The following is a 26,109-nucleotide window of genomic DNA, read 5'->3' as shown; positions in this document are numbered from 1 at the left end:
CCGCCACCTCGCCCGGCTAGTTTTTTGCAATTTTTAGTAGAGACAGGGTTTCACCGTGTTAGCCAGGATGGTCTCGATCTCCTGACCTCGTGATCCGCCCGTCTCGGCCTCCCAAAGTGCTGGGATTACAGGCTTGAGCCACTGCGCCCGGCCGTGTGTGTGTTTTATGATCCAATATAAAATACATTTTTTAGTATGTGTTACCAGAAGGAAAAATTTGAAAACCATTATCCTAGACTACACAGGACCCCTGTATATAGGCAATGCAATAACTCCCACTGATATTACCGTATGTTTTCTCCAATTATACCCCCCATTCCAATGGGTTCCAATAAGTTCCAGTTTGAACTCCTCCTGAGTTCAGCAATCTTCAGGTGCAGGGTGCTTGATATAAAGTCATGCAAAATAGTGCATAGTAATTGCCCAAAGGAAACCAAGTTGCACCTGAAGGACACAGAGCAAATATCTGAAAAACTTAGAATTTCTTTTCTATTGTATTTATTTTTTAAGGAAACCTCTGTATTAAGAGATTATTTGTGGATTTCCTCTTGGCAGGTGTTGTGCTTTTAAGGTCCAAGAATATTGGGAAATGGTGGTAATGGTTTGGAGTGCAGTGAGGAAATAAATCAGAAAGGACAATTTGAAGACACATCATACAATGTTTAAAACATTAAAAGCCCTTTAAAACTTAGTTCTGAGTTGGTCCTCTAGGCTAGCTGATAACACATGAGATCAGTGCAAAAAAGTCAAGAGTTAAACAGTCTGATTCAGCATCCCAAATTAGAGATTCTTCTAAAGGGGTTCAGCTAAGAGTGGACTTCCTTAGGCAGATCTGCCCTAAATCACATCAAGTAACAAATGAGTAGGAGTGCTGTGGTGTGTGGGCTATTTTGTTAGACAGACATGCTATGCAGACTGAAGAGACAAGTCTAAAACAGCTCGTATGCGCTTGGTTGCAAGATATGCAGTCTGTATTCTAAAAAGCAGGGGTTTTCACCATTTCTCTTGCAAAGCTCTTCCCTCCCTATTTCACTTAAAATTTTGAATTTCTATTATTATCATCATTAAAACATTTGAGAAATTTAGGATTAAAATTAAATTGGATGATTTATACTACTTCAAAATGTCTTTATGGGAAAAATGTACCGTATATTCATTATCTTTGTTTCTGCAGACTGTTCTTCTCTTTAGTAATTCTTGTCAGTTACCTAAAGAAGTTGCAATGTATTTTTCTTTTTACTTTCAGAGTGATGAGGAAAAACAAAATTAATTACTTAAATGAAAATACTTTTGCACCTCTCCAGAAACTGGATGAATTGTAAGTATGACTGCATATATACTGTTAAGAATTTTCTTTCTACTGTTTTATTTTTCACACTTGTACTTACATGTTTATACATTTAAGAAATATTACTTCTCTCCTCTTTCTAAGCATTATTTACATATATACACCTCAAGCCACAAAGGAATTCAGATAGCATACAAAAATATATGGGAAATAAAAATATAAATATTTGAGGAAAGTGGGTTAAAGGAAACACAGCTGTAAAGAAATAATAAAGCCAGTAAAAAATTAATAAATAAAATACATTCTACACCACTCTGTTCCACTCCTAAAGAAGGACAGTAAATTTGTGGATTGTTTTGTTTTTTTTTTGTTTTTGTTTTTTGTTTTGTTTGTTTTGAGACAGGGTCTCACTCTGTCACCCAGGCTGGAGTGCAGTGGCGCGATCTCGGCTCACTGCAACCTCTGCCTCCCAGGTTAAAGTGAATATCCTCCCTCAGCCTCCTGAGTAGCTGGACAGGCGCATCCCACCATGCCCAGCTAATTTTTGTATTTGTGGTAAAGATGGGGTTTCACCATGCTGGCCAGGCTAGTAAATTTGTTAATATGTTTCCTAAAGGATTAGGATTCAGGGACCATAAGATTAGAAGACACCACTTTGCTGATCTGAAACGAAAGGATAATCTTGGATCCGTAAAGAAATTAGATACTACTGTGGATAATATTCCTACCTATAATAATGGAAGAGAGAAGTTATTTTTATAATGCCCCTTTTTAATGCCAATGACGTAATTCCAAAGGACAATATAACAATTCTATGATGAACCAAATCCTGTGGTCTAAGCACATTGTAGTTTATTTTCAGAATAAAATAGATGTAGAACAGTGAATGAAGTGCTTATCCTTCAGACCATTTTTTTATATTTTAGTGTCAATTTTCTTTTTTTTCCTTTTCATTTTTTTGTTTTCTTTTTTCTAGTGCCAGGGTGTCGCTCTGTTGCCCAGAATGAGGTGCAGTGGCATAATCATAGCTCACTGTAACCTCAAACTCGTTGGGCTCAAGTGATCCTCCCACCTCAGCCTCCTGTGTAGCTAGGACTACAGCACATCACCATGCCCAGCCAATTTTTTTATTTTTTGTAGAGACGTCTCTCTGTGTTGCTCAGGCTGGCTTGGAACTCCCGGCCTTAAGCAATCCTCCCACCTCAGCTTCCCATAATATTGGTGTTACAGACATGAGCCACTGTGCCCAGCTAGTATCCGTTTTCTGGAAAGAACCTGAATGTGGACAGAGCTACATGTTTTGACAATTAGCTAGATAGAACATTGATTTATTAAAACCTTTCCATAAAAATTAAAGAATACAATTAGAATGTTATGAAAATAACACCAGGACACCTTACCTGAGCACTCAAGAAGTTACAATGTGCTTTTCCTTATGCCAGGTAGAGGGAATACACTGCCAGGAGTTGGAACATTTCTCAGGTAACAATCCTCCATTCTGCCCCAAAACATCAGGGAACGAGCCATTGAAAACCCAACATTTTATCTGTAGCCTGAAACATTTTTTGGTGGTCAGTACCAATCATTCACAAAATGTGGAAAATCTCAAAAACAAATAGAACCAACCATCTGTTGTAGCAACTCCTGGTACATGACAACTGACCCATATCATCAGCACATAGGAAAGTAGTCTCAATAGTAGGGGAAGATGCAGCTGGATGATCCAAAGTATTCTCTAGACATTAGAACACACATTAGTCAAGGGATGCTAACTATATATTTTTTCTTGTTTCATCCACTTGAAATCACACCTGAATATCAAGAGATAGTTTCTTCAAATCCTAGCCTTCATGGTGGCAGATTTTATATGTCAATAACCAACAGTGAACATGAACTCAAAGAGCTTAGTGCATAACCAATGCCAATCCAGGTTCAGAAGTAAAGGAAAGAATAATACAAACTGCAGAGAGTAACCAAGGCCAATAATTTGTCTTGCTAATTATTAGGTGGACTTTAATACACCTAATCCCATATTAAACACTTGCCTGAAAAATCAGATTCACCAGGACAAAAATTCCATGTTTTCTAAGAGTCGGTGGCTTTCATTGGATGAGTCTATATCTAAACTGTCCTTTTGAGAGAGGGTTGAACTACACTCTGTGCCCCTCCAGGCTCCATCACACCAACAGAGTTAATGAGAACAAAGAGTCAGGATTCACTTGTCACAGAGGACTTTAAGTAGCTCTAGTGACAGAAAATCTTTGCCATGTGGTTGAGTTAATTTGAGCTTTTAAAGTCAACTACTCTAGTTTACAAGGTGTTTCCTGAGTTCATTCAGAAATGGACCTTGACTCCAATTAAGTTTAGCCTAACTTTCCTAAACTTGAGCTGAGAAAATGGCCCTTTCAAATGTCACTTGGGATCTGGGCCAACACTATCCCATTACATGATTCATGCTGTTAGAACTGTATGCCGGGATTTGCTCTGATAACAAAAACCCACACTCCCACCAGTAATTGTTGAACATGACATTTGGAATTTTAATATCCCAGTGCACCATTTTAAATCTGTTTTGCACATTGCTTTACTAATGTGATCAGTATTTTACTTGGCTTCCTATACAAGGAACCGAAATTGTGCCCCACTTTTACTAAAGATGAAACAGAACCAGTCTATTCATAGTCTTCTAACTGGGGATGGAGAGAATAGCTAGTCCAAAGCTGAGCTAGGCACTGGGTAGCGCAGATGAATAGATATTGTTCTTGTACTCAAAGAACTCACATGTTTCAGAAAGGAAACACATATGTACAGAAACAGTTGTAGTACGATGTTATATATGTGCTGTATGTGTTATATGTGCTATAGTAGAAGTATGCAAGAGGAATGTATAGGAGAACAAAGGATAAAACACTTCACCTCCCTGGGCTCAGAGGTTCAACAGAGGAATGATGTTTGAATGAAGTCTAGAAGGATGAATATGAGATCACAAGGAGGGAAAGAAGAGTATGGGGATTAAAATACTGAAGCGCATTTGGGCCATGGTGAAAAGCTACTTTGGGTAGAAAGTGGTAAGCAAGGGGACTGGAAACGTAGTCAGTGGCAAGACATTTGAATATTTAAAGGTTCATTATGGCCGGGTGCAGTGGCTCATACCTGTAATCCCAGCACTTTGGGAGGCTGAGACGGGATGATCGCTTGTGCCCAGGAGTTCGAGACCAGCATGGGAGACATGAAGAAACCCAGCCTCTATCAAAAATACAAAGATTAGCTGGGCATGGTAGCATATGGCTGTAGTCCCAGCTACTCAGTAGGCTGAGGCAGGAGCATAGCTTAAGCCCGGGAGGTGGAGGTTGCAGTGAGCCATTTGTGCCACTACACTCCAGCCTGGGCGACGGAGGCAGACCCTGTCTCAAATTAATTAATTAATTAATTAATTAAAGGCTGTTTCTGTCACACAATGCAGTTTTGATTTCATCTCCTAAGGTACAGTAGGCTATTGAAGGAGATTCCAAGTCTTTATGAAAGAGATGGAATTTTAGAATAATTCCTTCAGTTGTCTAATCAGAACAATCTATCTTTGTTGACAATCACCAATAAATATGTAAATAACAACAATAGTCTCCAGGTTCAGTTTACAGCAAATACATTTATAATATTTATCACATTATGTTAGCCACTTATTTTTAGTTTTAAAAACTCAGTCTAAAATTGTCCTACCCTTCGAGGTCAAAAGTCTAGCTTTTGCCTTATAAGCAAACCAGCATATATAACAAATACATCTATTCATTCTTCTACCTATCCCAGTGGCAACAAATATGATTTGGAGATGAATAGAAGAAAAGGTTAGACTTTCCCTTAGTATCTCTTGATCACCTTACAGAGCTCAAGTATATTGAAACTTTGTCTTGTATTAAAGAATCTGAGGCCTTTCACATGAGAGCTGCCACTGTCAAAGCTACCACAAGAGGTGCTGCTGTCAAACACCTTTTTAGGACTAAGGTACGAGGTCATACCATGTTAAGCAGGCCCTCTACACACACACAAGATGACCTGCAAAGTACCCTACCCCAGGATAATATGAGATCCTGTATATATCAGCTGTGAAAGAAACTCGAACTTGAAATAATACACTTCCATATTAATCATAACAATCCTAAGCAGAAGACAAAAATTAAGACCACAAACCATATATCTGTTCTAACATAGAAGAAGAGAACAAAGGAAGAAGGGGCACAACACAGAAATTAAAAGAATTAGAAAATGTGATTGATTAAAACCAGATCACGCCGAGCATAGTGGCTCACACCTGTAATCCCAGCACTTTGGGAGGCTGAGGCGGTTGAATCACAAGGTCAGGAGTTTGAGACCAGCCTGGCCAACATAGTGAAACTCCGTCTCTACTAAAAATACAAAAATTAGCCAGGCATAGTGGCATGCACCTGTAATCTCAGCTACTCAGGAGGCTGAGGCAGGAGAATTACTTGAACCCGGGAGATGGAGGTTGAGGCGTGCCAAGATCACACCACTACACTCCAGCCTGGGTGACAGAGTGATACTCCGTCTCAACCAAAAAAAAAAAGATCAAATACCATCAAGTATTTGTCTTCCAGGGGATGATGAATGGGATAAAGTATTTTTATATTTTCCTACTTTGCTCCTTTTTTAAAGTTTTAGACTTCTGGTGATTAATATAACTCACCAATGGCATTGTTGAAAAGTTGTATAGTGGTTTCCTAATGAATTTCAGAACAGTGAATAAAGTCTTAAGAAAATACTATCACATATTTGCAATTATTTCTCCAGGGATTTAGGAAGTAATAAGATTGAAAATCTTCCACCGCTTATATTCAAGGACCTGAAGGAGCTGTCACAATTGTAAGACTAATGTTAATTTTGCCACCTCATTTCTTTATTGCATTATTTTTTAAATTGTGGTAAAATATGCATAACATAAAATTAGCCGTTTTTAAGTGTATAGTTGAGTAGCATTAGCTACATTCACATTGCTGCACAACCATCACCACCATCTACCTCCAGAAGTTTTTCATGTTGCAAAACTGAAACTCTAGCCACTAAACACTAACTTCCCACTCACTCTTCCCCCATCCCCTGGCTACCACCATTCTACTTTGTGTCTGTGTGAATTTGACTACTCTAGATACCTCATAGAAGTGAAATCATGGAATATTTATCTTTTTGTGACAGGCCTATTCTACTTAGCATACTGTCTTCAAGTTTCATTTCTGTTGTAGCAGAAATGAATTTCCTTCCTTCTTAAGACTGAACAATATTTCATTGTGTATATATATTGCAGTGTTTATCTATTCACCCATTAATGGACATTTGAGTTGCTTCCATCTTTTGGCTATTGTGGATAATGTTGCTATGAACCTGGGTATACAAATATCCGTTGAGCCTGCTTTCAATTTTTAGATATCTACTCTCAAAAGTAGAATTGCTGTTTCATACATTTCTATCATTTTATTTTTAATGTATGTTTCATTCTGTTTTCCACATGAGTTTAACCATTTTACATTTCCACTAGTAGTATACTAGGGTTTCCGTTTCTCCACATCCTTCCCAACACTTGGTATCACTTGGTATTTTCTGTTTTTTTGAAAATAGGCATGCTAATGGATATGAAATGGTATCTCACTGTGGTTTTGTTTTGTGGTTCCCAGTGATTAGTGATGTTGAGTAACTTTTCATGTGCTTATTGGCCATTTGGATATCTTCTTGCAGAAAAATCTATTCAAGTCATTCACTCATTTTTCAATTGGATTGTTCAGTTTTTCTGTAGTTGTTAGATTGTTGGAGTTATATATTCTGGATGTTAACTTCTTTTCAGATACAGGTTTGCAAATATTTTCTCCCATTACATGGGCTGCCTTTTCACTCTATTATGGTGTCCTTTGATGCACAAAAGTTTTTAATTTATATATAGTCTAATTTTTAAATTTCTTCTTTTGTTACTTATGCTTTTGGTGTCATATCCAAAATGGCACCAATGTCATGAAGCTTTTCCTGTATGATTTCTTCTAAGAGTCTTGTAGTTTTTAGCTTTAACATTTAGGTCTTAAGTCCATTTTGAGTTAACTTATCTACATGGTGTAAGGTAAGGATCCAACTTCATTCTTTTGCATGTGGATGTCCAATTTTGTCAACACAATTTATTGAAAAGACTACTTTTTCCCCATTGAGTGTCCTTGGCACCCTTGTTGAAAATCATTTGATCATGTATCTGTGGGTTTATTCCTGAGCTCTCTATTCTATTCCATTAGTCTACATGTCTGCATTTCAGCCAGTACCACACCGATGGCTGTAGCTTTGTAGTATGTTTTGAAATTAAATAGTGTAAAATTCTCCAATTTTGTTCTTCTTTTTTCAAGATTGTTTGGCTATTTGGGCTCCCTGGGTTTTCCATATGAATTTTAGGATGGATTTTTATATTTCTGCAAAAAAAAAAAAAAGGCAATGGAATTTTGGCAGATTGCCTTGAATCTGTAGCTCACTTTGAGCAATACTGACATCTTAATATTAAGTCTTCTGATCTGTAAACATAGCATATCTTTCCCTTCATTGGTGTCTTCCTTATTTTCTTTCAGCAATGTTTTCACAGTTGCAATGGGTATTTATCTTTCACCTCTTTGGATTAAGTTTATTTAAGTATATTATTCTTTTGATGCTATTGTAAATGGAATTCTTTTCCTAATTTTCCTTTTGTAATTATTCATTTCGTATAGAAACACAACTGATTTTTGTGTTAATTTTGTACCCGGCAATGTTGATGAATGTTTTAGTTCAAGTGGATTTCTTTTTAGTTAAGTCTTTTGGATATTCTACATATAAGATTACATTATCTGTAAACAGAGACAATTTTTTTCTTCTTTTACAATTTGGATGCCTGCCTTTCATTTGTTTTTCTTGCCTAATTGTTCTGATTAGGACATCCAACATTATGTTGAATGAAAGTGGTGAAAGCAGGCATCCTTGTCTTGTTCCTGCTCTTAGGGGAAAGCTTTTGGTCTTTTACCATTGAGTGTGGGTTTTCATATGCATCCTTTATTATGTGAGGTAGTTTCTTTTCATTTCTAGTTTGCTGAGTCCACTTCATTTTTTTTCTACAACCCATTGGTCATTGTCATTCTTTCTCTCTTTCCTTCTTTCTGTAACCATGGCTGCCCCAGAAGTTCCTTCCATCCCCAATGTAACTTATGGTCTAATCTTCAGTAAATATTTTTGTTTATTTCTTCTTTCTTTTCTTTTTTAATTTCATTTTTGTAGAGATGGGGGTCTCATTATGTTGCCCAGGCTGCTCGTATTGTACTTCAAGGCTCATGCCATTCTCCCACCTCGGCCTCCCAAAATGCTGGGATTACAGACATAAGCCACCACACCCAGTCTAAATATTTTAAAAAGAGAAATTTTCCTGAGAAGTTCCCTTTAATCAATGATTCTTGTTTCAAGGTGTTGTTTTTCAAAGATTCTGAAATTTTCTCCATTTAAATTTAGCTTTCAGTTCTCTTTAAGAAGGCAGGTGCTTGTAGTCCCAGTGACTTGAGAAGCTGAGGCAGGAGGATCCCTTGAGCCCAGGAGTTCAAGTACAGCCTGAGCAACATAACAAGTCCCCACTCTAAAAACTTAAAATATAAAAATAAATTCCCTTTGAAGTCTATTTTTCATTTCATGTTTCATGACTTAAGATTTATTGTAAAAGATATGATATATAATTCCATTAATTCAAATTTTGACTAAATGAGATTATTTCATTTCATTTTATTTAAACCATATCTGATCTTAGGCAAAATGGGAAATAGGTACGGCTCTTTCTGGGTCCACTACCTCTTCTCTGGTGGCAGCCCTTTCTTGACAGCTCCGCCTTCATGCACATATTTTATTAGCTCTCACTCTATCACTCTCATAATCACAGAGTATTTACTACAAGCTGGGTACTGTTCTAAGTGTTCTATCTTAATTAATTCACTTAAATGTACAATCAACCCTGTGAGGCCAGTGCTATTGCTATCTCTTTATTTCACTGATGAAGAAAAATTGTATATATTTATCAGTACAACATGATGTTTTGAAATATGTATACATTGTGGAATGCCTAAATTGGGCTAATTAACATATGCATCATCTCACATATTTATTTTTTGTGGTGAGAACATTTAACATCTACTCTCTTAGTAATTTTCAAGCATGTAATACATTGTTATTAGCTACAGTCAGCATGTTGCAAAATAGATGTCTTGAACTTATTCCTCCTTTCTAACTGAAATTTTTGTACCTTTTGACCAGTATATTCCAATCCTTCCCCACCTGCCTCTGGTAACCACATTCTACTCTCTACTTCCATGAGTTCAACTTTTTTAGATTCCACATATAAATGAGATCATGTGGTAATTGTCTTTCTATGCCTGACTTATTTCATGTAGTATAATGTCCTCTAGATTCATTCATGTTGTTGCAAATGACAGGATTTTCTGATTTTTTTAAGGCTGAATAGTATTCTATTATGTATGTATACATTTTTTTTAATCAAGTCATCCTTTGATGTACACCTGGGTTGAATCCATATCTTGGCTATTATGAATAATGTTGCAATGAATATGGGAGTATAGAAATCTCTTTAATATACTGATTTTATTTCCTTTGGATATATATCCAGTAGCAGAGTTTCTGGATCATGTGTTAGTTCAATTTTTGATTTTTGAGGAAACCCCATACTATTTTCTATAATGGTTGTACTAATTTATATTCCCACCACCGGTATCCAAGGGCAACCTTTTCTTCAAATCATCCTCAGCACTTATCTTTCATCTTTTTGATAAAAATTATTCTAAAAGGTGTGAGGTAATATTTCACTGTGGTTTCAGTTTGCATTTCTCTGTTGATTAGTGATGTTGAGCATTTTTTCATATACCTGTTAGTCATTTATATGTCTTCTTTTGAAAAATGTCTATTCAAGCCTTTTCCCTAATTTTTAACCAGCTTATTTGTTTTCTTGCTGAGTTATCTGAGTTCCTTACACATTTTGGATATTAACCACTTACCAGATATATGATTTGCAAATATGGTCCCCCATTACACAGGTTGTCTCTTCACTCTGTTGATTGTTTCCTTAGCTGTGCAGAGGCTTTTTAGTTTTATGTAATCCCATTCATCTATTTCACTTTTGTTGCCCATATTTTTGGGGCAATATCCAAAAAAATCATCACCCAGGTTAATGTCCTGGGGCTTTCCACCTATGTTTCCTTCTAGTCACTTTATCGTTTTACAGTTTAAGTCTTTAATCCATTATGAGTTATAGTATACTTTTGTTCATAAATACTTAAAAGTAACCCAAAATAAACAGATTCACTTGCTTTACTCATGTGGTTTTTAGAAATGACTTATTGCTGTTTTTTTAAAAAAATACAGGAATCTTTCCTATAATCCAATCCAGAAAATTCAAGCAAACCAATTTGATTATCTTGTCAAACTCAAGTCTCTGTAAGTATTCACATATGGGGATAGTTTTATGATAAAATTGTTTTTTAAATACTAAAAATGTGTATTTTTATGTATTTCTTTCAAATCATAAGCTTTATTTCTAAAACATTAGTTTAGCTCTACAAAAACATATGAGTGCTTGCTGTACTATAAACAGACAACTACTGGTTTTATCTTCTATATTTGTAAATTTTAAAATAATTATGAATTATTTTATATTTTTATATGTCACTAGGAGCTTATGCTGATCGGTTTGCTTTGACCCTTCAAAAACATCTGTGCATATTCACTCTCTTAACACTGGGTATTTTATAATTTATTATAGGCATTTTTACCCCAAGATGGAATATTCTAGATTATATAAATCCTTACTTGTACCCACACACAAAAAAAGACAAAAATTGTTAGAGTCGAAGAATTGCCTTTAAAGAAAAGCCTCAGGGCTGGCTGAGTATAGTGGCTCACACCTGTAAACTCAGCACTTTGGGAGTCCGAGGTAGGAGCATTGCTTGAGACCAGGAGTTCAAGAATAATCTGGGCAACATAGGGAGACCCTGCCTCTACAAAAAAATAAAAATAAGCAAATTGGTTGAGTGTGGTGGCATGCACCTGTGGTCCTAGCTACTTGGGAGGCTGAGATGGTGACATTGCTTGAGCTGGGAGGTTGAGGCTGCAGTAAGCCATGTTCATACCACCACACTCTAGCCTCTGCAACAAAGGAAGAACTTGTCTCAAAAAAAAAAAAAAAAAAAAAAGGTACGCTTCAGTTCATTTAATTTGAGTGTTCCCTCAATAAAATGACATTTTATTAGAAAAAAATTTATTAATTAAAAATTACTAGGAGATTTTCAAGGATGTAAAACATTTCTGCTGTTGTAATATTGTATAAAAGAGAATGCTTGTGCATTTATTCCACACATATTTATCGAGCAGTTAAAATGCACAAAGCATTGTGCCATGATCTGTGAGGATCTAAAAAAAAAATCAAATAAGGAAGACAATATGTGTATAAATCGCACAATCAGAAGGAGGATGATTTGGGGAAGAGGGTGGGCTGAGTATAATTATTTTGTTCAGAATAAGTGTTAACTAAAAGCATTTTATTAAATTGCCCTTCATGAAAACTCAATTTATTAAACTATGTATAACACATATTCTTTGATTATTAATTTGATATTTTTAGCAGCCTAGAAGGGATTGAAATTTCAAATATCCAACAAAGGATGTTTAGACCACTTATGAATCTCTCTCACATGTAAGTAGATATTTTTATTGTTTTTCATCATGATTTTAATGTTTGTTTCCATGTGTGTTATGATAATACATCCAATCTATTAATATTTTCTACTAATTTGCCAGCTATAAACTGAATGTTTGTGTTCCTCCAAAATTTATATATTGAAATCCTAACCCCAATGCAATGGTACAAGGAGGTAGGGACTTTGGGAGGTGACTAGGTCATGAGAACAGAGCCTTTGTGAGTGGGATTAGTGCCCTTATAAAAGAGACTCTGGTCCAGGCCAGTGGCTCATGCCTCTAATCCCAGCACTTTGGGAAACTGAGGCGGGTGGGTCACCTGAGGTCAAGAGTTCAAGACCAGCCTGGCCAACATGGTGAAACCTCATCTCTACTAAAAATACAAAAATTAGCCAGGCGTGGTGGTGATTCCAGCTACTCGGGAGGCTGAGGCAGGAGAATCGCTTGACCCCTGGAGGCAGATGTTGCAGTGAGCCAAGATCGCGCCACTGCACTCCAGGCCAGGCAACAGAGTGAGACTCCATCTCAAAAAAAAAAAAAAAAAAAAAAGAGAGACACTCTGGAGACCACCCTTGCCCCTCCACCTTCTGCACACAGAGAAAGAAGATGGCCATCTATGAAACATGTGGTCCCCTACCAGACACTGAATCTGCTGGCACCTTGATCTTTGTCTTCCCAGCCTCCAGAACTGTGAGAAATAAACATTTATTGTCTAAGTCACTCAGTCTATGGTATTGTTGTTACAGCAGCCAAATGGACTGAGATATGTCTAAACAATAATTAAAACTCTTAAACCTTTGATATTGGGTGAGATGATTTTAGTTTTCCACAGTCTGGTAGAATCTCATAGGAGATTTTTTGAATCTCAGGAAACATGAGTGTGAGGGGAATCTACTTGGTCTTATAAGTTCTCCTCAGCTCTAATGACTGTTCACAGATATTGATGTTTGCCTAATGAGCTAGTAATTTATGTATAGGGTATGTTAGTCCATTTTGCATTACTATAAAGGAATATCTGAGGCTGGGTGGTTTATAAAGAAGAGTTTATTTTGGCTCACAGTTCTGCAAATTGTTAAGAGAAGCATGGCACCAACCTCTAATTTTGGTGAGGTCATCAGGAAAGCTTTTAATCATGGCAGAGGACAAAGAGGGAGTAGGTGTGTGAAATGGCAAGAGAGATAGCCAGAGAGAGAAGAGGAGGTGCCAGCTCTTTTTAACAATCAGATCTCATGTGAAATAATAGGAGAACTCACTTATTACTGCAGGAAGGACACCACACCATTCATGAGGGATCTATCCCATGACCCAAACACCTCCTACTGGGCCCCATCTCCAACACTGAGAATCAACTTTTGACATGAGATTTGGAGTGGACAAATATCCAAACTATATCACATGGCACAAGTGCTACCAGATGAAGAGGAAGGAATTTATATAAGCAATATAAAATAATTACAAATAAATCAATGCTGCAAATGAAGGTAGTTAGGAAGAAATCTTTCTCAATGAAAATATCCCCAAATGTCAGGGCATGATTCAAGCAAGCATGCATGGATGAGATGGTAAACTTTGAAAAATCTTTTCTTCAAAGAGTATGTCTGGTTGTACCTGTGATTACATGCTTTAGAAACATTTTTTTAATTGAATGCAATTTTATAGCAGTTATTAGAATGATCCATGCCACAGAAATTTTCAGTAATTTAGAAAATGTCAGCTACCATCAACTCTGTAATCTTGCTTGTATTTTAAGTCTAACACAGAACACTGCTTTTGTTTTCCATAATTCCTCAGAAAGATGGCTTATAAAAGATTCCTTGCTTGTACGCAACATAAAGCAATCTGACTAAATTAAACATAACAGAATTTATTGGTAGAAAATGGTATAACACAAAATCTGAGGAATAATTTATAGCCACTGGAATTATCCATCCAAGTGACATTCAATCAGATTCAGAGTTCCAGGAGAGAGAATCTACTTGATCGTGTCTAGGGCACTTACCTACTCTGGGCTAGGGATTGCCTCCACTGAAGGTCCCACCATAACTTCTCAGAAAGGGGGAGTAATTCTCTCAAAAGAAATCAGACCACTTATTAGAAGAGTGATTGAGTGCTGGGCAGCCAAAGTAGCAAGCAAAGAGTTACTATAATTCTGTGGATAAAAGCAAAACTTCAGCCTAAGACACATAAAGCAAAGTAAAATATCAATCAACACTCTTTCTTTCCTCATGTTCTGCTCTCCTGTCCTTCATGGTTTACAGAATAAATGGATATAACCGAATGGAAATATCAGCAATTGACCTTGAACTTGACAGGACAAATTGTAATCAAGTTTTTATCTTTTCTTACTATAGCTCTTTATACACTAAAGATCATTTATATTTTTTGGCAGAACACATGGCTTTATAGGCAAATAGATCTAATTTGAAGTTCAGTTTACATATTTAGTAGAAAATTTTCTAGCAAATAACTTGCCTCCATTGAAGATTCATCTCTTCCTATAATGATGCTAACACCTACCTCACGGAATTCATTTGAGAACTTATTTCTGATACTGAAGAAATGCTCAATAAAGGGTGTTGGTGTTGGTGGTAACACAGTAGTAATTATAAATTATTCACATGGCATATTTATCAACAATAGGAGTCTCTCTATTGATGAAAGAAGTCACTCAACAAACATTTATTGACCCCTTTATTCTGTACCAAAATCGTGTGAGAGATAGGCACGTTAGCAAGTAGTTACAGATAACATAACTTCTTTTATTTTTTCTTTTACTGTGGTACTTCCATGTTTAAAATCTTTAATATTTGTTATTTTTATTAATTGACAAATACTAATTGCACATCTTCGTGGGGTACATAGTGATGTTTTGGTACATACAATGTATAGTGATCAGATCAGGATAAAGGATAATTCGCATATCCATCTTCTCAAACGTTTATCATTTATTTGTGTTCGGAACATTCAATATCCTCCTTCTAGCTATTTGAAACCATACATTATTGTTAACTATAGACATCCTACCATGATACAGAAGATGAGAACTTATTCTCCTTTCTAGTTGTAACTTTGAATTATTTAATAAATCTCCTGTCTCTTCCTTCTTCTTACTCTCCCCAGCCTGTAGTATCCTCTGATCTACTTTTAATTCTGTAAGATCAATATTTTTAGCTTCCATATATGAATGAGAACATGAGGTGTTTAACATTATTCCTGGTTTATTCCACTTAATGTGATGTCCTCCATTTCCCTCCTTGTTGCCACAATGACAGAATTTCATTCTTTTTTTAAAACTGAATATTCCGTTGTGTATATCTACCACATTTTTTTAATCCATTCATCTGTTCATCAACACCTGGGTTGATTCCATATCTTGGCTATTGTGAATAGTGCTGAAGTAGCATTGTTTGTATGGGGTAATTCCTGAGGTCTGTTGCCTCACACCAAGGAAATTAAGGACGTGGACACACAAGGAGTGAGGTTAAGAGCAGAGGTTTAATAGGGGAGATAAAGAGAAAAGCTCTCTCTCCTGCAGAGAGAGAGGGGCTCCTGAATAGGTCTTCCAGTTCTGTAGTGAAATACACAGGGTTTTATGCAGTAGCTTCAGGAGGCCATGTTTGATTTACATAGGGCCCAAAAGATTGCTTGGACCAGTTGTGCCATTTGCATAGCATGCAAAGAAGCTGGCTGCCCCACCCTAATCTTTCATTATGCAGATGGGTTCTCTACCTGGCTGGCACCATGTTGTCTGCTGCTTTACATACACGTGGTTGACAAAGAAAAGGAAAGATGGAGCCTCCATGTTGAACATACTTGGCCCCCAGGTAGCCTTTTCCTATTGGCACAGCCACCAGCATTCACTTGTGCAAGCTTCTAGCTTGCTTTTCTATGTCTGCAGCTTGATTTTTCAGGATGCTCTTCGTTAGAAAATAAATTATTTGGGGGCTGCTTTTTATTAAAAGAGAAAGCTTACTGAGGACTCTCTTACCCTCACTAACTGCCTACATACTTTCTTTTTAGCTTCTGTATCAGTGCTGCAATAAACATGGGGGTGCAGATATGTCTTTGATATGATTTTCTTTTCTTTGAATAGATTCTCAGGAATGGGATTCCTGGATCATATGCTAGTTCTTTTTTTTTTTGGAGACAGAGTCTTGCTCTGTCGCCTAGCCTGGAGTGCAGTGGCGCGATCTCAGCTCACTGCAACCTCTGCCCCCACAGGTTTAAGTGATTCTCCTGCCTCAGCCTCCCAAGTAGCTGTGACTACAGGTGTGCACCACCATGCCAGCTAATTTTTTGTACTTTTAGTAGAGACAGTTTCACCGTGTTAACCAGGATGGTCTCAATCTGACTGTGTGATCTGCCCACCTCAGCCTCCCAAAGTGCTAGGATTACAGGCGTGAGCCACTGCCCCTGGCCCATATGCTAGTTCTATTTGTAGTTTTCTGAGGAACCCCCATATTGTTCTCCATAGTGCCTATACTAATTTACATTCCCGCCAATAAGAGTTTCCTTTTCTCCAGATTCCCACCAGCATTTGTTACTTTTTGGTCTTTTTGATAATAGCCATCCATCCAACGTTGCAGTAAGATGATACCTCATTGTGGTTTTAATTCCCATTTCCTTGATTATGAGTGAGGTTAAGCATTTTTTCAAGTATGGGTTGGCCGTTCGTATGTCTTCTTTTGAGAAATATCTGTTCAGATCATTTGCCTCTTTTTTAATCGGATTTTTTCTTTTCTTTTTTTTCTTTTTTCTTCTTTTCTTTTTTTTTCTTATTTTGTTGGTGTTGAAATAACATCATAACTTCAATAACAAAAAGCCACGGAAGCACAGAAGAGAAAACACTTAACTCTTCCCCTGAGGGTTAGAAAGCAATCACTTGCAGCACAATAGGGGCTGTGTACCTGCATTTACATATACTAAACATCGAAAGTACAATAAAGGTTTCTCTGGAGGGATTCATTCTCTTGATCGCATCTAACAGTTTGTATTCTAAGACATGTCTAACACTTGTTATATTTATTATGCCTATTTACTACTCTCACCCACACATTCTTTAACAGTGAAATCAAGCTAATGATAATTGGATGTAAGTTTAAAGTTTGAGAATCCCTAATGTTTTAGTCCTCTCGGTTTCATCTTAAGACATTTTCTTTCTACCGATAAAATGTAGGAAATAAATATGAATGTAAGGTGACACTGAATTAAATGGAAAATCTTATTTTACCTTCTCTTTGTATACCAGATATTTTAAGAAATTCCAGTACTGTGGGTATGCACCACATGTTCGCAGCTGTAAACCAAACACTGATGGAATTTCATCTCTAGAGAATCTCTTGGCAAGCATTATTCAGAGAGTATTTGTCTGGGTTGTATCTGCAGTTACCTGCTTTGGAAACATTTTTGTCATTTGCATGCGACCTTATATCAGGTCTGAGAACAAGCTGTATGCCATGTCAATCATTTCTCTCTGCTGTGAGTATTTCCTGGTTAAAGGGGAATTGTAGTTTTGAAATATACAAAAGCATTATTATTAGAAAATAAGTTATGTGAGTGGTAGAATTATGGAATTTTACATTTTTCTCCTTTTTGCTTGTATGCTGTTTTCACATTTTCTTCAAAGAAAATAGAATTACTTTAGCAATAAGAAAAAATACGGTTTTTTAAACTAGGAAATTTAATCACCTTACACACATTAACAAAGCTTTCACTTATTAGTTCTCTCTCATACAGTGGCTCCAAAGGCACAATATTTTGTTGAAGCATCTAAAATCTTTTACTACAAATAAAATTGCAACCTCCTACGGTCACAATTTTACATGCAGACCTGTACTTACTTTTTTATTTGTATGTCCAGTTCACAGATATTGACTTAACAACTACATGTTTTCCTGATCTCTGAGCTACTAGAAGTTTTTTCCACTCTAACTGAAATGTGTAAATAAGAAAATGTTTTCAGGGAGTATTCATTTTTTCAAAAAGTTGTTGCAATGTAATGGCAAGGTATTATGTTAAATGAACACTGCAAAGAAAAATAAGGAAGAAACCAGTCCTCAGGATGTTTGCAGTGTAGGTCAAGTGGCCTAGAATTTATCCATGCTCCCTCAAGCAAGTAAAGCATCAATCTACATGCGGTTCTACTTTTGTATGTGTGCTGCCCCCATGTACTGTCCCCATCCTTATTTAAACTCTAATATCTAAATGGGTTTTTTTTATTGCAAGCTATGTAAGAAACAGAACTCAGAAACCATTTACTATTTTGTATTGCTAGCTATAAAATTTTTAGTAAGTTCAATTTCCCTGGTGAAGCCTAGACTATAACTTCAGAGTTAAAGGCTTAGGGTCAGCCTTATGATTTATACAGTGATGTGATTTTAGGGATTTTGTGTAGAATGCTTGTGCAGTCCAAAAATCTCACCCACTTTCTGATATGTAACGTTTGCTTAAAAAGAAATACGCCAAGTAGTCTAAGAGAGCTAATTCCTGGGATTGGAGACCCTAAAAAGAGACAGGAAAAGATGTAAAAATTGAAAAATAGAGGAAACAGTTTTGCTTAGACCAACTCTGGTAAGTAATTTAAGCCCCTTAACATTGTACTGACGGCAAAGCAGTTCATAATTATTCATATCTCTTAAATTATAGGCTTCAAAATTCAGTCATAACTCTATCACAGGAACTTGTGAATTACTTTCTCCAAAATTTTATGTGATGCCTTGAGCTTGTTGCATTGGTTGAATTTCAGTGGAAGAGCTGAACCAAATTATGTCATCCTCATCTAGGTCCCTAACTGAATGCTCTACGTGATTGCATTTTGTTCATTTATTCAGCACTTCTACATGATGGGTCTAGAACAGAGAATACAATAGACAAGATCTCTGCTCTTAAAGACTTGCACTTGAAAGGAAAATGAAGACATGATTGCATAATTAATTGTAGAGAGTACCTTTGAGAGTGGTTACCAAAGAGAGTCTATGAATAGATCCTCATCTGTAAATGAATTCTTAGGAGAATAAAAATTACCTCTACCTGAGAGAGAAGAAACTTGGCTATTTTTTCTAGCATTAAAAATATAATTGCTTATTGATGATTTTATGATACCTATTTATTTCTCTAAATTTGTGAAACTGTGACTCCTCTAGGTGCCGACTGCTTAATGGGAATATATTTATTCGTGATCGGAGGCTTTGACCTAAAGTTTCGTGGAGAATACAATAAGCATGCGCAGCTGTGGATGGAGAGTACTCACTGTCAGCTTGTAGGATCTTTGGCCATTCTGTCCACAGAAGTATCAGTTTTACTGTTAACATTTCTGACACTGGAAAAATACATCTGCATTGTCTATCCTTTTAGATGTGTGAGACCTGGAAAATGCAGAACAATTACAGTTCTGATTCTCATTTGGATTACTGGGTTTATAGTGGCTTTCATTCCATTGAGCAATAAGGAATTTTTCAAAAACTACTATGGCACCAATGGAGTATGCTTCCCTCTTCATTCAGAAGATACAGAAAGTATTGGAGCCCAGATTTATTCAGTGGCAATTTTCCTTGGTAAGAAACTAAGAAACTAATATTCACAACTTTTTATTTCAAATATTCCAACCAGCTGTTAGTAAGAATGAGGGTGAATTCTATCAGAATCCCCAGCAAGGATTTTCCTCCCCAAATTATACTGTTACGTAAATTCCAACCTGACACAGCTTAATAAAAGACACTAAACACCTTTATTTCATGTATTCACCCTAAACATGCTAAGTAACATATGTTTTGGCTCTTTGCTTTATAATATGAACATAATGGTATTTATTATCTTTTCAAATTCATGTGTGTAGCAACACACATCTCTGGCTTGGGAGTGTACATACAACTGTTCTAAACCAGCAATGTAAAAATATTCTCAGAGTACAGCAAAAAGTAACTGGATTAGAAAAAAAATCACTAGGCCAGGCACAATGGCTTATGCTATAATCTCAGTGCTTTGGGAGGCCAAGGTGGGAGGATCACTTGAGGCCAGGAGTTGAGACCAGCCTGGGCAACAAAGCAAGACCCCATCTCTACAAAATTATTTTTTTAAAAATTAGCTGGTGTAAGGCCAGGCACAGTGGCTCATACCTGTAACCCCAGCACTTTCGGAGGCCGAGGCGGGCTGATCACAATGTCAGGAGTTCAAGACCAGCCTGACCAATATGGTAAAACCCTGTCTCTACTAAAAATACAAAATTTAGCCAGACATGGTGGTACACACCTGCAGTCCCAGCTACTTGGGAGGCTGAGGCAGGAGGATTGCTTGAGCCCAGGAGTTTGAGGCTGCAGTGAGCTATGAATGTACTACTGCATTTCAGTCGGTGACAAAGCAAGAACCCATCTCTAAAAAAATTAAAAATAAAACATCACTAATACTAGAAAGCTTAAAAACCCAAGATATTCATTGAATTACTATAATTTCAATATCTCATTTTAAAAGTAAACATTTTCGCATTCTTCACTACTTCCACAAAGCCTCATCTCAAAAAAATTCATGATTTTTGTGGACTTTAGTAATTCTTTATGAAGAAAAAACCCACACATTATAGTCTTTGTATCTTTAGTAATAACATCTTTGTATCTTTAGTAATAAAAATGTTTTATCTATGTTTGTTCATTTTGAAAAAATATTTCTATACATTAATAATACTGTTTGTATTCCAAATAGGTATTAATTTGGCCGCATTTATCATCATAGTTTTTTCCTATGGAAGCATGTTTTATAGTGTTCATCAAAGTGCCATAACAGCAACTGAAATACAGAATCGAGTTAAAAAAGAGATGATCCTTGCCAAACGTTTTTTCTTTATAGTATTTACTGATGCATTATGCTGGATACCCATTTTTGTAGTGAAATTTCTTTCACTGCTTCAGGTAGAAATACCAGGTACAATATTTTTTTTCTCTCCTTAAAGAAATAATAAATCTGTTTGTGCAGTGTTCTTTTAAGGAAGACAATAAGAATTCTTAACACTAAACAATTTAAAGAATTGTACATCAGAGCCGGGCACAGTGGCTCATGCCTGTAATCCCAGCACTCTGGGAGGCCAAGACAGGCAGATCACTTGAGGTCAGGAGTTTGAGGCCAGCCTGGCCAACATGGGGAAACCCCATCTCTACTAAAAATACAAAAATTAGCTGGGCATGGTAGTGCACTGCTGTAGTCCCAGCTACTCAGGAGGCTAAGGCATGAGAATTGCTTGAACTCGGGAGGCAGAGGTTGCAGTGAGCCGAGATTACGCCTCTAGCCTGGGTGACAGAGCCCCCCCGCAAAAAAATTGTAAGACATAGTTGTAGGTACTTCTGGCTATGTTCATCAATATAACATTTACTGGGAAAGAACTATTTTTTTCCATAAATGCCTAATAATACAATTACTATGGGAACAAAGAAGCAATGAGTGACCAAAACAAATTAAATACAGTGTTGAAATTCTAATCATCACATGCTTAAGGTGACTAGAAAGGAAAACAGGCCAAAACAATTCTCAAATAATTACTGCATTTTTTTCAGAATGTAAGAAAATTTTATTCCTGTAATACATGCATTTAGTGAAGATCATGTCAGAGTGTGAGAAATAATAGAAGCAAACATTCTTGGCATTTAAAAAGAATGTAGGCTGGTATGGTGGCTCACGCCTGTAATCTGGTACTTTGAGAGGCCAGTGTGGGAGGATCACTTGAGCCCAGGAGTTCGAAGCTGCAGTGAGCCGTGATTGTACCACTGCACTCTAGTCTGGGTGACAGAGCAAGATCTTGTCTCAAAAAAATAAAAATTAAAAAAAAAACAATGTACATTACATCCATTAGGATGACTACTATTTTGAAAAAACACACATACAAAAAAAAAAAAAAAACCTGTTGGTAAAGATGTGGAGAAATTGGAATCCTTGTGAATCGCTGGTAGAAAAATAAAATGGTACAGCTGCTATGGAAGACAATATGGCAGTTACCGTCCAATTTAAACATAGAGTTACCATCCAATGTGGAAATTCTCCTAAGAAAAAACCAAAACAATTGAAAGCAGGGACTCAAACAGATATCTGTACACCCATGTTGATAGCAGCATTATTCACAATAGCCAAAAGTTAGAAGCAACACAAATGTCCATAGATTAGGTAAATGGATAAACAAAATGTGGTACATATGCACAATGGATTAGTATTTAGTCTTGTAAAGGAAGGAAATTTTGACAAATGCTGCAATATAGATGAACCTTGAAGATACTGTGCTAAGTGAAATAAGTTAGACACAAAAGGACAAATATTTTATTTCACTTACATGACATTTGTGATATAGTCAGATTCATAGAACATAGAACGGTGTTTTCTAGGGGTTGGGGTAAGGGAGAATGGAGAGTGATTGTTTAACAGGCATTGAGTTTCCATTTGGGAGATGAAATCATTCTGGAGATGGATAGTAGTTATGGTACAACAATGTGAACGTACTTAGTGCCACTGAGCTGTCCACTTAAAAATGGTTACATGGTATATTTTATGTTATGCATATTTTACCACAATGAAAAGTGCATATATCCTGTTAGAGATATATATATATATAAATATGCATATTTATATATATAAAATGCAGTTTATATTCACATTTTAAAATTTTCATGTAGCAGGGTGCAGTGGCTCACACCTGCAATCCTAGCACTTTGGGAGGCTGAGGTGGGCAGATCACTTGCAGTCAGGAGTTGGAGACCAGCCTGGCCAACATGGTGGAACCCCATCTCTACTAAAAACACAAAAATTTAGCTGGGCATGGTGGCATGCACTTGTAGTCCCAGCTACTTGGAAGGCTGAGGCACGAGAATGCTTGAACCTGGGAGGCAGAGGCTGCAGTGAGTGGAGATTGCGCCACTGCAGTACAACCTGGGTGATAGAGGGAGACTCTGTCTCAGGAAAAAAAAAAAAAAAACAATTGTATGTATTGATACATAATTTTAATTGTGTTCTGTACTATGGATGACGGTGATAGTATCTTACATTTTATGAACAACAAAAAGAAGGCCAAGAGGGGAGGACTGCTTGAACCCAGGAGATTGAAACCAACCTGGACAACATAGGGAGACCCTGAGACCCCAACTCTTCAAAAAATAAAAAAATAAAAAATTAGCCGGGCATGGTGGCACATGCCTGTAGTCCCAGCTGCTCAAGAGGGTGAGGTACAAGGATCACTTGGGCCCAAGAGGCCGAGACTGCAGTGAGCCATGTTCACACCACTGCACTCCAGCCTGAGCAACAGCATGAGACCCTGTCTCAAAAACAAAAACATAAAAACAAAGCGTAATGACAGCATCAACTAAATTATAATAAAATCAGAGTATTTTGGTATTTGTATGTATACTAGAGTGATTTTTAAGATGGGTTTAGCCAAAGTTATTTTTTACAGAAATAAATATCTCGTCAAAAGCCAAAAAAATGCACACTTTGTTTTAAAATCAAGTGGCAAAAAGAAATCTATTAAATAAAAGCGTACATATTCTGACAGATACAATATGCACTATTAAAATACTTGAAAAGTCTTTTAATTATTAGGCACTTAAATCTATGACTTAAATACTAAACAATATGTTTTTTTCCTAAAATATAATCATAATATGTAATCACTTTGTGAAAAATATTTCTACCTAAAGGAATATTTTTGCTGATGTATTCAAGAAGAGCTGCTTAGCAAAGAATGCCATTCTGTTTCAGCACTAGCATTCCCCTCACACGCTGGCACTCTGGAAAGATATACTGGAAACAAATAGAGACTTGGTATTTAATTATGTGACCTCAAAGGAAAAAAATTAAAACTCAAAAAGGGGTTGGAATGAAAGAAACAAGGAAATTGGGTTTCTAGACCTTATAAACATTTATAAACACTAAAACTGTTCCATTTTTCTTTTCTAGGTACCATAACCTCTTGGGTAGTGATTTTTATTCTGCCCATCAACAGTGCTTTGAACCCAATTCTCTATACTCTGACCACAAGACCATTCAAAGAAATGATTCATCAGTTTTGGTATAACTACAGACAAAGAAGATCTATGGACAGCAAAGGTCAGAAAACATATGCTCCATCGTTCATCTGGGTGGAAATGTGGCCACTGCAGGAGATGCCACCTGAGTTAATGAAGCCGGACCTTTTCACATACCCCTGTGAAATGTCACTGATTTCTCAATCAACAAGACTCAATTCCTATTCATGACTGACTCTGAAACTCATTTCTTCACAGAGAATACTGTGGGGGTGCTTCATGAGGGATTTACTGGTATGAAATGAATACCACAAAATTAATTTATAATAATGGCTAAGATAAATAGTTTACAAGGACATGAGGAAAAATAAAAAGGACTAATGCTCTTACAAAGGGAAGTAATTATATCAATTACATATATATATATATGTAGACATTTTACATAAGAAATTAAGAGAAATCTACTTCAGTAACATTCATTCATTTTTCTAACATGCATTTATTGAGTACCCACTACTATGTGCATAGCATTGCAATAAATTCCTAGAAGTAGACAGTGCAGAGCCTTTCAATCTGTAGATTGTGTTTAATTACAAAAGACTATACAAAGTCCATCTGCAGTTCCTAAAGTAGAGCTTTGCCTGTCATGTGCATCAGCAAGAATCATAGGCACTTTTAAATAAAGGTTTAAAGTTTTGGAATACTCATTGTAATTGCATCATATAAAATGTCTGTTTGCAAAATAATATTCTGTTTTAAGAATCCATCTTACCTCTCTTTAAGTCCCTATACATTTGAAAGCCAACACAACATATTTATTACTATGAAAAAAGATGCTTTGCTAGAAACACAAAAACAGCACTTCTTTTGGCACTTCCTGGCCAATTTTCTCTTTGCTTTAAATGAACATCATCAAATGAGATTGAAATAGGAGAGTATGAGTACTGCAGAGAAGTGGATCAGAAAAGCTAGGATGAGGATAAACATTTAGATCAGTGGAAACTCCTGAAATAAATCCTCGGATGGTCAGTTAACTGATTTTCAACAAGGATGCCAAGACAAACATAAAAAGGCTTTGCAACAAACTGCGCTGTTTTAAGAACAGACTTAAGTGGTTTAATTCACCCACTTTAGATGGGTGAATGTTATGGTATGTGAAATATCTCAATAAAGCAGTTAAAAGGAAAAAGAGCTAGAATGCCCTGATTCAGGAACTTAATTTCAGGAAGGGAAGTCAATGTACATAGGTACATGTTTCACTTTAAGCAGAAAATCGTTCTTCAAGAAATGACTTTACCTTCTCTTTAAACTGCCAGCACGTAAGATACTAACTTTTTAACTAGTTGTTCTTCTCTAGTCTCTAAGTTATTAGAATTTTTTGCTTTCATAATTTAAAACCTTTAAGTAGGAGAAGAAAATGTTTTCAGATAGTTTCAAATACACCAAAAACATCTGAAACACAAAAATACTGGAATCAAACCATAATGTACTTATCAAATATATAGTTGTATAGATTTATTTTGAAAATAAATTATCTGAAATTTAACTCTATTAAAAATGGATTGCTTTGGGTTTTTTTTCTCTGCTTACTTGGAATAATCTCAGTAAGCTTTCTACATGAAGAACATGGTATAATTTCAATGTAACTCAGAACATAATAGAAAACTATAGTTCTGCTTATAATATTCAATAATATAACTACTGATAGTTCTATAATAAATAAAATAGCCAGGTGCAGTGAAATGTAACTGTAGTCCCAGCTACATGAGAAGCTGTGTCCAATCTGGGCAACCTAGTGGGACAGTCTCTAAAATATAAATAAATAAAATAGGCTACAAAAAGTAAATAATAAGAAAGCTTATGCAAAATGAAAACAGGCCAAGTGCAGTGGCTCACACCTATCATCTCAGTGTTTGGGAGGCCAAGGCAGGAAGATCATTGAGGCCAGGAGTTCAGGACCAGCCTAAACAACAGTGAGACCCAAAATTAAAAAATAAATTAGCTGGGCATGGTGGCACATACCTATAGTCCTAGTCAATAGGGAGGCTGAGGTGGCAGGACTGCTTGAGCCCAGGATTT

General features: G+C 36.4%; 1 protein-coding gene and 1 long non-coding RNA gene across 10 annotated transcripts in view; one reads left to right on the top strand and one right to left on the bottom strand.

Annotated features, from left to right (window-relative positions):
* Positions 1-4,618, bottom strand: part of LOC116274125 — a 148,873-nt gene extending 144,255 nt beyond the window's left edge. The window contains exon 1 of the long non-coding RNA XR_004182623.1: positions 2,689-4,618. This is a non-coding gene — a long non-coding RNA (uncharacterized LOC116274125). The remainder of the gene's footprint in view (positions 1-2,688) is intronic.
* RXFP1 (relaxin family peptide receptor 1) overlaps positions 1-25,578 on the top strand; it is a 130,999-nt gene extending 105,421 nt beyond the window's left edge. For 7 of the 9 annotated variants that reach the window (XM_009207769.4, XM_003899313.5, XM_009207771.4 and 4 more), the window contains 8 exons: positions 1,247-1,318; positions 6,092-6,163; positions 10,712-10,783; positions 11,967-12,038; positions 17,289-17,518; positions 19,183-19,593; positions 20,735-20,953; positions 23,963-25,578. In XM_009207769.4, coding sequence (XP_009206033.1) covers positions 1,247-1,318; positions 6,092-6,163; positions 10,712-10,783; positions 11,967-12,038; positions 17,289-17,518; positions 19,183-19,593; positions 20,735-20,953; positions 23,963-24,261 — 1,447 coding nt within the window. In that variant the 3' untranslated portion in view covers positions 24,262-25,578. Of the gene's footprint in view, positions 1-1,246; positions 1,319-6,091; positions 6,164-10,711; positions 10,784-11,966; positions 12,039-17,288; positions 17,519-19,182; positions 19,594-20,734; positions 20,954-23,962 lie in introns of those variants that run through there. The other 2 variants (XM_009207773.4, XM_017959156.3) reach the window with 2 other exon arrangements.
* The last annotated feature ends 531 nt before the right edge of the window (positions 25,579-26,109 follow it).

Source organism: Papio anubis, chromosome 3, assembly GCF_008728515.1.
Source record: "Papio anubis isolate 15944 chromosome 3, Panubis1.0, whole genome shotgun sequence".
In the NCBI taxonomy this organism is placed as follows: domain Eukaryota; kingdom Metazoa; phylum Chordata; class Mammalia; order Primates; family Cercopithecidae; genus Papio; species Papio anubis.
Note: the sequence above shows the minus strand (reverse complement) of the source record. Positions and strands in the feature narration are given on the sequence as shown.